The 13912-nt window shown below is 28.8% G+C and overlaps 1 protein-coding gene and 1 pseudogene across 1 annotated transcript; both read right to left on the bottom strand.

Moving 5' to 3' along the window:
- LOC114424754 overlaps positions 1-13912 on the bottom strand; it is a 54595-nt pseudogene that overhangs the window by 27176 nt on the left and 13507 nt on the right.
- On the bottom strand, positions 4876-6295 carry LOC114421396 (protein EXORDIUM-like 2). The gene has a single exon (XM_028387291.1). The coding sequence runs from the start codon at positions 6187-6189 to the stop codon at positions 5275-5277; it is 915 nt and encodes a 304-aa protein (XP_028243092.1). The 5' UTR covers positions 6190-6295; the 3' UTR covers positions 4876-5274.

Below are 13912 nucleotides of genomic sequence, written 5' to 3' on the forward strand. Positions count from 1 at the left end.
AAGACACATATAAAGAAATATGATCAAAAATATAATACACCTAGTTGGATATTGATATTGGTACTACCACTTTTACTAGTGACATTACCTATGAGGGTATCTTTTAGTTGTATTTCCAAATTATCCCTTAGATGGAAACACAACGAAAACATGTTTTCATTAGTAAATTGGGCTAAAAAAACAATAAAATTATATTTTTATTATGTTTTATTTTCTTCACCCTCATTTACGTAATGGAACACAGTTGGAAATTTACAAAATGAAATTATATTTTTTCTTGTTGTTTTTATTTCTTTCACACCAAGATGTGCAACAAAAATAAGATTATGTTATACATTGTTTAATGAAATTGTATTTTTGTTGTTGGTTGAAAATCCTCATTCCTTCCTCTCCTCACTACAATCACTCATTCCCCTCCCTTTGCACCTTGTTTGCCACATCTCTTGCGACGCTGACAACATCGTAACCCTCATTTGCAACCCCTCTTCCCCCTCCCTTATTCGCCCTTGTGTGTACTCTCTATGTGGGTGGGATAGGCGTTGCAGATATGGACATGGGTGAGGAGGTTAACTGAGCAATTTATAACGATGTGCTACTATCAATAATAATTTAGGTAGTGTCGATAGCAATTCCCACCAACTTTTCTCTGTTGTGACCATCATAGTTATTAGACTCAAATTAATCATTAATTCGATTGAGGTACTGGATCAAAAGTCGACCACATAAGTCACTAATTGACTTGTATAACTCGGTATGATTAATAAAAAAATTATACATTTATGATATATATTAATTTATGCATTTATTCATCAAATAGTTATGATAGCTTAGTGGTATGATGGCAACTATATTTTTCAAGGTTACAGGTTTTGATCCAGGGCATAACTGGATCAGTTCAAGTCTGATAACACTGCTTCCAATAACCCACGAATATGTGGTGCAAGCTTGCTAGGGCCCAGTGATATTCACCCAAAGCCCAACTCCTTCACCCCGGCAAGTCCAGCACCTAGACTCCTCTAAGCCCAACAATCCCAAGCCCCAAGCCGGCCAACTACTAAGTTCTTATGAGTTACATTATTGAAGTGGAAAATTGTTATACTTTTAAAGTTGATATGACATAATAGGACCCATATAGCTCTTAAAAAAAACAATAGGACCCATAAAAAAAGTTAATTAGTTATGTAAAATAACTCTAATTTAATTGATAGTTGGAGATACTTTACGTAACTTACTGGCAAAATTCATGGTTCAACAATATATTTTTTCTAGTAACCAAAACGAAGAAAGGCAGGCAAGAGTGTGTGTATGTCTTTGTTTTTTGGGTTTAAAAAACGATTGTGTAAAATAAATTTCAAAAACTACTTATTAAATAGTAAAAGTATGGAAAGAAGATGAGATAAAGCAAGCAAGATCATGAGTGCCAGAAAAACTAAAACAACTTAGGGTATGTTTTGCTAAATAACTAGATTAAGCACTTATTGAATAAATGTTTATCACGTAAGCGTTCATGTATAATTTGTTTTTATTAAATTATTTTTCAAATAATAATAATAATAATAAATTTTTAATTTAAATCTACATAATAATAATAATAATAATAATAATAAATATAAATTAATGAGTTTATACATTAGTGAATCCAAATGGGTTGGATTTGGTCGAATTTAACCCAAACATAAAAAATATCCCATGTAAACTGTTTGAATTAGTTTAATCAATTCAGATTTGGAGGTGATTCATATATGAAAACCCCTTAAATAAATAAGTTCTAAAAGAAATATTACTTTTGAAAATAATTGTATTTTTTTTTGGATAACAGTTGTTAAAAAACTATTCTAATCATATGAGCTTATTTTCTTGGATTAAAAAAACATATTTAAAGAATAAAAAATAAAATTAGTTCAGTTTAAAAATAAATAAATTAAAATGAAAGTTTTTAATTAAATTGAAATATAAAAACCTGCATTTGACATTAGTGTTCATTTCTCACATTTTTCACTTTCTTTCTCTAAAAAAACACATCCTAAATGTTACAATTATGCAAAACTACATGGTATATAGTATATGTTTAGTCAAAAGAGGTCATTTGCGTTTCTCAGTCCTGCTTCATACTCAACTTTTGTACTAAATTTGGCAACAATCTACTATTTACTTTTCCATGAAATAATATTTTCACTCATGAAGACACAATATCCTAAGGTAACCACTGCAACAGTTTCTTGCAAAGAGTTATTACATGTTTGGTTTCCAACTGAAAATGCTGTGACTATAATGACTGCTTTTTAAACATAATTTTCTAACGAATTTTTAAACATATTCTTATTTCATTTGGCTATCATAACTGCTTTTCAAGTGTAACTTCCCAATAAATTTTCCCATCCCCTGAATAAATGTCAATTTACCATAAAATGCTTTACTGATATGGAAAATATAACATCCAAAAAATAATCTAATAATTATTTAGATAAGAATATCTAAATATATTTTATAGTAAGAAAAAAGATAGATTAAATTATTTTTTAAAAAATATTCATTTTTATTTTTATTTTAAAAAGATGTTAGTATAATAATACACTGGATTGGTTAAAGATAATTATAATTAAAGATAATAGGAATAATAGATAAAGAAAAATCAGTTAAATAAATTTCATATTACATATTTATATAAGGGTAAATAATTTGTTATCTTAGGATTACACATATAAACAGTTTCTCTTGGTATCAATGAATTGTTTAAGGATTGAGAGAAAAAAAGAAAAAAAAAAATCTTTCAACGCAATTGAAAAGGAGAAGACAAATATCAAAGAGCACAAATTTTTATAGATACCCATTTAGAATGAGAAAGAGATGTTAGATATTTTATCTATAACGGAGAAGACAGTGTGATATCGTTACATAAAATATGAGTTCATAAATCTTTTAAAGAATATGAAATTTACATTGATTTTGAGAACCAAAGAATTGAGTCTTTTGTCTCAGAATCACCATTGGAAATAGACGATAATGTACATTTTATCATAAGATTATAATGTTAGATATTTTCATCTGGGATGAGAATGATATTTATCTATAGATATCCCATTTAGGATGGGAAAAAGATTTTTGATACCTTTATCTATGATGGATAAGATAGTGAGATGTTATTGTATGAAATATGAGTTCATAGACCCTTTAAAAAATATGAAATCTATATTAGTTTTGAGAATCAAAGAATTGAATCTTTTGATTCTAAGAATCACTAAATTATGCATATTTATTTAAATATTTTATTCATTTAGAATTTCATGAATTGTGATTGTTTAATATGATTTTTTTATTGGTGTGTAAATATATACATATATAATCTTATATTAAATTTATTGCGGATATCATGATTGATTTTCCATATTATCACTTGACTGAAAATAACACTATTTGTGAACTCTTATTAATTCTTTATTCATTAATATTATCATCTCATTATAAATGTTATTTTCAGAACAAGAGAAAAAAATTGTTTAAGTTTGAGGAGACTTCAACACATAATTTTCTTAGTTACATTTATTTGAGCTTAATTAATATTTCAGAATAAGATGCTAGATGTGATCACTTATATTATATTTTTAGTATTCATTTAGTTTAGATACTCATATTTTGAGAATAATATTTTTACTTATGTAAAAATTTATTTATTAAAAAAATATTTTCATATTATTATAATTTTAAAATTTTATATTATTTTGATATGAGTTGTTATTGTAATGAAAGACTACAGAATTGTCCACTTCTGTTTGCTTAAGTTATGGATAAAACATAAAAAGAGAATGATACTTATCGTTAATCAATTATGTCCTCTACCATTAACGGAGTTTTTTGCTTAGATGTTTGGATATACTATTTCCTGCTAATAAAAATGTGTAGGAACTGGTTGTGATCTGAGGCTTAATGCTATATTGAAATTTCAATTCCTTGGAGGGACCTAATAGGCTAATACTGTGACTCTCTACACTGAATCTTAGAAAAACTTACATTTACACATTAGATTGTGGTATCTAGCTTGAGCCTTCTTAAAGACAGTCAACTAACAAAGAGAGTGTATCAGATTATAGGTATTCATTCTATTAATTTCCTTCACATGCATAAAACAGCAATGACCAACTTGGCCAACTTTCTCACAAAAACATTCAAAAATGTGAAAGAACCTACTCAAGAAAATACGTTATCTATAGGCATAGACCAGTCCCAAGTTATAGTAATGATTTATAATAGATTCCAGAGAGGGTAAAATCAAATAAACCACTAACCTGTATAAAGTATTAAACGCCCAATTCTCAAATTATATATTTAAAACTTCATAATTATAAAATTTTCATATTTTAAGATACTCTCACTTTTCTTGAATAGAAATTGCTTGGCATGGACGGGAAACAGAAAGAGACATATGTAACACCACCCATCAGGGTGTTCTGCTTAAGGCCTTGCCATTATCTCCTTTCTACGTATTAGACCACCAATCTTTCACCTTTTTGTTAACAAAATAATAGCAAAAGCTACCTCACTCACCCCAATCTTCACATTCACAATCACAAAGCTTATCTGAAATATAATTGCAGAGAAAAAAAGGACCCACCAAAACCGTCTAAACAACGACACCCCCATAGCCTTTTACGCCTAGCTAGTGAAATTCGTTCACTACACCACCCCAGCCAAAATCATCATTACCGATAGATACCTCGCCATAATGGTCTCCTAGCCCTCCAACACCACAAGAAAAAAAAAAATCACCATCTTTATTCTCAATTACCATAAACAAACAAAAGGACCAACCATATTAATCCAACACCGCTTCATTCCTCAACCACCACCACCTTACTTTACTTTACCCAAACACAATAATAATTCATTCATAAAAATCCCACTATTCCATTCTTAAAAATTACATAAAAACAAAGCTATTATAAATTTTAATCAAAGACCTAACTTCACACCACAGTTTAAAATAAAAATATATCACATTCATGATATCCCTTTTTTTAAAATCTTATTCCTCGTTTTTCATAATTTATTATTTATACAACATCCCAGTTCTTCTTCCTCTATAGTCTTTAGCAAAAGAGAATTTACACGTCTTACACGTCACACTAAACGACAAAAGCAGGCTTACAGAATATAGAAAATTTAGAAACACTCCGAAGTCCGAACCAAATCCATCACCACCTCTATTATCCATTCCCTGCTTCCGTTCCCATCGACCAATATCTACAACCATTACACAACCTCGCCACGTGGCAGTCTTCAGACGAGGGTCTTGCATGTCGAAGTCTGCGGGTCCCACATCGCTGGCACGAGATACCTCCTTCCATTCGCACCATGCGCATTGTAACTCGCCCCGGTTGCCTTATCCACGAGAACCCGACCCGGATAACCCGGGTACGACCCACTTCCGAAAACACCAGTGCAAGCCGAAACGGCCTCTAACGGCGCCGTTGGGGGACCCTGGAAGTAACCGTTGTTGAAAGGGTTGGTAACTGTGCCAGCGAGAAGCGTGGCCAAGTTAATAACCATTCCGTCAACCCCGGCGTCGCCGTTAGGAGAAACTAACGGCGGCGTCTGGGGCCCGTAAATCGGTTGGTGGAATGGCCACGCGCATTGCCCGGGGCACTGTGTTTCGGAGTTTCCAACCCAGATATATGCGGTTCGGGCATTACTTTTAACGTTCCGGGTAGAGCCGTGGGTCCCACAGCGGCTCATGCAGAAGCCCTCAACGGCAACGTCCTTCGCCGTTAAAACCACCGTTATCGAGTTAATCTCGTTGAACTTTGACGCGAGTGCGAGGAGATCTCTTCCTTTGAGATTTTTCCCTAGCGTGTAAGCCGGGTGTAGGAACTGCATCCCTACGACGAGCGCAGGGGATCCTCCTCCCACCTTGTACTTCTCCGTGGTTTTCCACCACGTGGCGGTCGAGGGGAGAGGCGCGTTTGGCGCGCTGCTTAACGAGTTTATGAAGTCCACGATTATGGACCGTTGGATCGGGGTGAAGGTGCCGTACCAGATGAGATTGACGGTGATGCGGCCCTTCAGGAGCTGGCCGTTGTGGTACTTGAGGACTAGTGGCTGCTCCTCCACGAGCTCCCCTACGGTCAGTAGGGGAAAGAGGAGCAGCGTGAGCACCGCAGAGAAGGCGAGGGCAATGTTGTAATTTAAGGTCATTTTTTGTGGATTAGAACGATTGAGTCAGAGAGTGAAAGCAGAAGAATAAGAAGATGAGAGTGTTTGAACTCAAGTTTGACGATAGACACGAGTGGAGAGAACGATGGAAACGGCTATTTATATACCTGGTCAGGGGGGACAGCTGTGGCCAAGGATGTGTCAACATCTTGAGCCTCCACGTGGAGCTTTTTCATTGGGCCTTCTCGTGCCAGCCTGTCAACGTTTGAACTTTGAACCGGATGACGCCGCGGTCTACCGGTTTTTCTTTTTTAATCATGCTTTTGGCCATTTTTACCCTACTAATCAAAAACTTTAGGTAACGTTATTAAATGTATAATAATTTGTGCATTTTTTAGAATTATTTAATTATTAATATATTTTTTTTATTTAAGGTTGTTTTAATAAAAAGTTGTCAAAGTAAGAACTTATTAAAGAGAAACTTAAATCGAATATAATAAAAAAGACAACCACAACTTTTTATAAAAGATTTCTAAAGATAACAACAAATATAGTATATGTCAAATTTAAATCCGAATGGAACAAGGAACTTACAAAAAATAGTTTCTTTCTGTAGATACTTTTATATATAAAAAAAAAGTGACTGTATTTAAATATTTTAAATCACACAAAACTATTTGATATTTCTTACACTTTCTTTAGTTCTTTACCATAAAGATAAAATACTAGTATGTTTTTCTTAACACAAGTGAATGTAACTATTGTTTTATCAATAATATAGTATACATTTATTAATTATAAGTTATCTCTCATTTATATTTAGTGTCATTAAAAATACTATTTAAATTATTTACTTTTACCTTATGAATATTTCTAAAATAAAATACTCGTACTATTATAAGAAAGTTTAAAATTATTTATTGCGATTACTGATTTGACCTTACTCTAAAATTGATTTCTCAATCCCGAGAATGCTTTAGCATGCATTTCAGCGCAAATTTGAACCTGAGTACGTGGGTCCCATGGGGAATTTTACACGCAATATCAACCTTAGGATATGAATAAACGGTGAGATAGGAGCCATATAATTGGAATGGGTTCCAGTATGATGCAGTCTGCATCGGGGTTGATGAAATTGACATCATATGCAGAGTTCGAGGAAGAGTGTTTCAGTAAAATTTAACATAGGCGCGCATGAAGGCTGAAGCTGTTTGTCCGTTCTTACCAAATACATTAAATAAAAAAAATTAATTGCTATTATTATCATAAAAAATAAATATTGCATGCATAGCATACCACTATAAATCTATAATGTGATTTTAAATTTTTTTTATAATAAGATTTAAATTAAAAGTGTGCTTAATATTTGTATAAAGCTTAATTTAAAATATTTCTTTTAATAATTATTATTTTATTAAATATTTTTAGTTATAGTTTATTTTAAAATGACATCATAATAAAAGAAACATAACATATTAATGTTTATTAATTTTGTTTGTAGGAATAGTTTTGAAAAATATATTATTTTAACACAAATTTAACAATTTTAATTAAATTAATTATTTTTTAATTCTAATGAATTAATTAATTAAACCTTATGATAAAGACCAAATAAAGTATAATTTTTTATATTTTCAATTAATAAAGAAATTATTGTTACTATAATTTTTAAAATAATTATAAAAATAAATAAATTTATCATATACATATATTTTTGTTTAGATGACAATATAAAATTATAAAATTACTTTTTCGTAAAAAATATTATAAAATTACTGTATATTATTAATATATAAACTTTGTTCTTATTATTTTACACTTAAAAAAAGAGATAAGAGAATTAAGTATAACATTTATCTTAAAATAATTAACAATATTTTATTCAAAAAATAATTAACACATGAAATAACTTAAAAATAATTTTATAAAAATAAATAAATAATTTTTAAAAAAATCTTATAATTAAAACCAAAGATAATTCTTTTTTATTATGAATATTTATGTCATTTGTATTTATATGTCTTTCCTTTCATGTTCATTTTTATCAAATACTTGTAGTCTACCAAATTGTTTCACTTTCTATTTTTTTTTTTCTTTTACATTCTTTCTTCTTAATTTCTTTGCTTTCCATTTTCTTTCTTAAACAAAACTTAATAATCAAATTCAAATAATAATAAAATTAATAATAGCTTCCCGAGGTTATCTCAACTTTCAAAACCATGCCCGTGGGTTAGACTGTGAGCTTAGGGAGTTAGGGGTAGGTCGTGGGGGGCCAGAAGGAAGCTGATTCGAAGATCCTAAATAGGTCAGCGTATTGAATTATAGTCATGTTTGGCAAAGTAGCTCCAAACTAATAGTGATATTGAGCATGGTGGGTGGTCCTCCCACCACAAAAAAAAATTTAAAAAAAAATGAGATTTTCATTTTGATCTTTTCTCTAGCACCCTCTTCTTCCATCTTTTTTTTTCCCTTTGATTAGATTTGGGTTGCCTTTTTCTTTTCTTCAACGACACTTTCCTTTTCTTTTTTCCTCTCTTTACTTTTTTTCTTCTAACGTTTTGCAAACTTCGAAGAACATGTGTGGGACGGTGCCGGCTCCATGAATTTGCCCACGCATGTCACAAGGAAATAAATGGATATTAAAAGTTTTGTGATGGCCTGTTGTTGTTAGAATTGAATGAAACAAAACAAAAATTCCATCACAATCTGCACTGCATGAAGCAAGAAAATTTAATGCATGCGAGGAGATGACGATGACACGAAGGAAATTTTGAGGATGGAAATAAAGTATCTAAGTGTATCACACATAATAGGAAAAAGCTACATACCCCAATGTGTTAATAAATATTGTATACTCTTAGTATTTTAAGTAGTGCTGCTTCAAAATAATTTCATATTGAATGCATATTTATAGGACACTAGATGTAGATATAGGTTGATTCTAAGGAAATTTAAGTTGATCATAGTGTATTATAGTTGAAAAATAATTTTGCTTCTTAATTACATGATCAAAAGTTCAATTTTTAGGTTTCCGTATATAAAAAATTAAAACATATATTAAACGATGTGAGTTCTTTAAATGGATGTTAATATAAAAATTAATATTACACTACCGTCTTTAACATATCTTAAGTTTAGCCAAAAAAAGAAGAGAATTTAAGTTGGTTTCTTTGAGCTCCATGGTTTTTGAGACTGACACATATATAAGACCCGATTTTAAAGCAAACAACAGCTAGCACGAAAGCTAAGGAGGCTAATAAGGTGGATGCTTCATTAGTAGTATACTAGTAAGCACTGCTCTTAATTAAAAATTTCACATCCTTGGAAAAAAGGAAGGTGAAGAAGGGGATTTGAATTTGAAGTCAAGTCTCCACTTTTTCTTTTCTTAGCCTCTATCAATTATCATGTTGTAAGTAAAAGAGAGAATAAGAACAAGTTTCCCGAAGAAAAAGGTAAAAGGGACACGAAAGAAAGAAATAGTAGCAGCTAGCTAGTTTGTGTGGATAAAAAGGAGAGCAAGTGGAGAGTGAAACAGAAGGAAAAGGGTCACGTGTTGCGTTACTGAGTAGCCAAATAAAGAAAACACGTCGTCGGCAGCACACGGAGACAAAGGTTTGGGTTTGCTTCAAAGTTGAAACCATTGAATAGAATAGAGAATAGTATAAAGAAACTGTTCACCCAAGCGATTCCAAATTTAAGTTTTTAATCAGAATTTTGTGTTCGATTTTTTATTTACTAATGAAGTTGTAATTAAAGATATTATTTTACCACTAACATAAGTCGATTCAGTACTGTTCAACTTTTGTTACACACTTATACTATAAAAGAAAATTAGCTGAACGTCAAATATAAAATCCTAAATGCATCCTAGTTAAAAAGATAATGATGAGAATAACAATTTAATTAATTTTCTTTTGCAATGAACCAATTAGGACCCATTTGAACACCACAGCACTGGATAAGCCACAAAATGTCTTGCCAGACTTAGTACTAATACTCAGCCACATCTACGCGTCATTGCCTTGCCAGACTTAGTACTGATACTCAGCCACAAAATGTCTGCTCCAACTGGACAGGTTCATTTAACAAAAAATAAGTGCATGAATGGCACAGTTATCATGTCCAAGTCCCATTTAAGTTGTGACGTAGATATCAAGTGATCTGAATCTCTTTATTTATTATCATAATCAGTAGTCTTAATATTCTTAACTAGCTTTTAAATAATTTTGTTAAGTGTAGAATAGAAATATTGATTTTTAAATTCACTATATGTTAAATGGTTTTTTAATTAAACACTCAGATAACTATTGCGAACATACAACAACATTATTATTAGTGAAGAGAGGTACTTCATGTCTCTTTACTTATTTTAACTAAAAATAATTAAAATAAAAAAACTAACATAAGAATAATAGTTATTAGAAGAAAAATAATATAAATTTAAAAACTGACAAAACATAAAAACGTGTATACTTAATAAAAATATTTTTTTTATTACTAGTGAAAACTTAAGCATTATCACACTTATGTGTCCGTATTTTTATTTTGTTATCACCTTTTTTGTTTTAATTTTTTTTCAATTTATCATATTGTGCATTAATGTGTGTTGCAATAGTATGTAAAGAGGGTAATTCATTTTAAACAAGATATTAAATATCTATTATTTTAAATTTTATGTTTGGATAACAAATTTAAAGAAATTCTCCATCCAAACACATGGCTAATGTAATATGTTAGTCTTTTAAAATTCATTATATTGAATACATAATACATGACTAATTTAAAAAATATTACTTATTTTTCAATGAAATTCAGTTTTGTTTTTTTTTAGAAAATAATAAAAAGTATAAAAAAGCAAGCCTACAAATTAGTTAATTTGGTTTTAATTTTTCTACATGTTCCTTTGTTGATTTAAAACATATAAAATTGACTATATGTATAATTGATTGAAGGTTTTTCTTTTTTTAATTTAATGTGAAAAGTTTATGATTCACTTTAATTTAGTCAAGTTAATAAATTATTAATATATAATCACGTTAAATTCAATTATATGTAAACTTAAAGTCAGTTTTAGGTTAGGTACCAATAAGAGTTAATGTGTTAACAAATGAAGAGAAAGAAGGCTATAGGAGAGAGAACAATAAATTGAAAGTTATTAACTTGTTATGAAGAAAAAAGTGTTAGAGGTGTAACAAAACTTAGAAGAGGGGAGAGTGGTGTTATTGTTACCTGATTGAATCATCTTCTAATTTTTTGAGAAAAAATTGAATTTTATTATAAAAAAGGAAATAAACCTGTGAAATTGTAAATTACTTTTGTGTTATTCCATTTTATTTTTCATTGCATCCAGTATTTTCTTTTTAGTGATACAATTATTTTAAACTTTCAATAAATAAAATTATAAGATCAAACTATGAAGATGCGATAAGATTGCATCCACTAAAATTACAATTAACTATTTTTTAAATTTAAACGTAAATCAATTAAATAATTATTTAAAAATTGTATAAAAAATCATTTATTTGAATTAAAGTAAAAAATATGGAGTGCTATTTTTTTTTTTTTACATATGATTAATCATTAATACATAGAGTACACTTAAAATGAATACATGAAACTAACAAAAAATATAAAATCATGTTAAATGTGTTGTTTCTTCTTTCTCTATAACTTGTTTATCTTTTTTATAATTCATTTATCTTTGTTCCATGGTCATTCTTCATCTTCTATTTCTTGTATTTTTTTCCATGTTTTTCTTTGTTGTTTGTTCTCTTGATTTTTGAGTATTTAAATTATCCATATTTTATATCAACTATTAAAAAGAAAGAAAGATTTCTTAAATTAATGCAAAAAAGAAATTAATAAAGAATATAAAAAGATAAATAGAAGGTTGACAATATATTTGAAATGAATTATGTATGCAAGGGGGTTTTGTGGTGGATTAACAAGAAGAATAAGATTGAGAGAATAATATAAAATGGAAATTAAAAAATAAGAGAAAAAAGGTAAGATTGAGAGAGAAATAAAATAAAATAAATAAATGAATTTCTTAAAAATCAAAGTTACCCCAAAATCTTATAAATTCCTTCGAATTTGATTTCTATTCAATTGCTTAAGCAACCTTTTTAAAATTATGGAGTTGTGATAAACCTAAAATGTACATAAAATACTATAAAAAATTAAAATTGATATATAAATAATTAAAAACAATTGTATCATACCGTGTAAAAATATTTAACATCCAAAGGCTAAACAAAAAACCCAAATATAAATTAAGAAGAAAGTGACAATAAATTAAAAGATAAAAATAAAAAATTGTATATGATTAGATGTGATGCCTGAAATTGCATGAAATCACAATAAACAAAATTGGGTCCTGCAACATTAAAAATTGAAAAAAAAAAAATTTTTATTCATTTGTTATAGAAAAGGGAGGTTGAAAAATATAAATCAGTATTGTAGCAAATTCCTCAAGTGAAGGGGTAAGATAATTTCTTACATATAGTTGATATATAAAGCATGCTCAAGTCTACAAATTATGTTGAGGATCAAGTTGACTGCAAACAACTATACAATTAACAGGCAAATTTAATATTCAAAGGATGAAAGGATGAGTTTATAGGAAAATTATTTCTGATTAAAAAGAATAAAAGAATAAAGACAAAATAAAGAAAAAAAAATAAGTAAAAGAAGTAAGAAAATATAATTCATCAGTGAAATTGAAATAGTCATCTATTATTAGTAACAAATATATTAAAATGATAAAGCATATAGTTTTTTTTGTTATTGTAGGGTTTCTTTTCTTATAAAATAAATACATGAATTCTTTTATATAAATTATTATTATTATTATCATCATCATTATTATTATTATTATTATTATTATTATTATTTGAAAAGATATGTTGAATCGATAATTTTTTGTGAAAAAATATATAGCTCTTGCATGTCTTGTCTTTTTAGTTATTTTTATATATAAGAATTTAAGTCTAATATAATGTAAATATAAAAAATGGTTATCATCAAATTGCATGTCAATATATAATTTATGATAATGAAATTGAATTTAGGTTTGATATTTAATTTTGACAGATTTAGTGTTGATTAAGAATTAAAAGTCTTATGCCTTGGGCTATGTAGAGAATTAAATATAAAATTAGAATTTTGAATTCAATTGCAATTTTACTGTGTGGTGAAAACAATATAGTTGGGCTATAAGTGAGTAAATATTTGCTGTAAAAAAAGTGTGTAAATATTTGAGTAAAGAATTGTTTCATAATAGTACGTTCAAATTAATTACATTAAATCACTTGTATTGAGACCCAAATCTTAAATTCTTAATAACATCCTTACAGATCGAGTGGAATTTCTTTTATATTGAATAATCACTAAAAAAGAAATCATTTACTAAAAGCTTCTTATTAGACTTGCTCCCATTTTTATTGAATCGTTAATATAAATTTTGTGAGTCAAAATATAAATTTATATAGATTTTGTGAGTTTCTATTAATGATATAATACTATATGGTACTAACAATTAATTTTATTTCTTAAAGAAAAATCAAATTATTTGATATAGATAACTTGAGAATATCTCTCTCAATTAGGTAATTCCAAATTATTGGGGTGGAATATTCAGCCTCCTTAACCCTACTTCTCCATAATTGCCTCAATTTTTTCCCAAATAGAAAATTGGAACCTAACCCTATACATATCTCATCAGGGTCTGAAAACCTACTCCCACCATGACAGTTTTTTTTTTTTT

Source organism: Glycine soja, chromosome 8 (assembly GCF_004193775.1).
Source record: "Glycine soja cultivar W05 chromosome 8, ASM419377v2, whole genome shotgun sequence".
NCBI lineage: Eukaryota > Viridiplantae > Streptophyta > Magnoliopsida > Fabales > Fabaceae > Glycine > Glycine soja.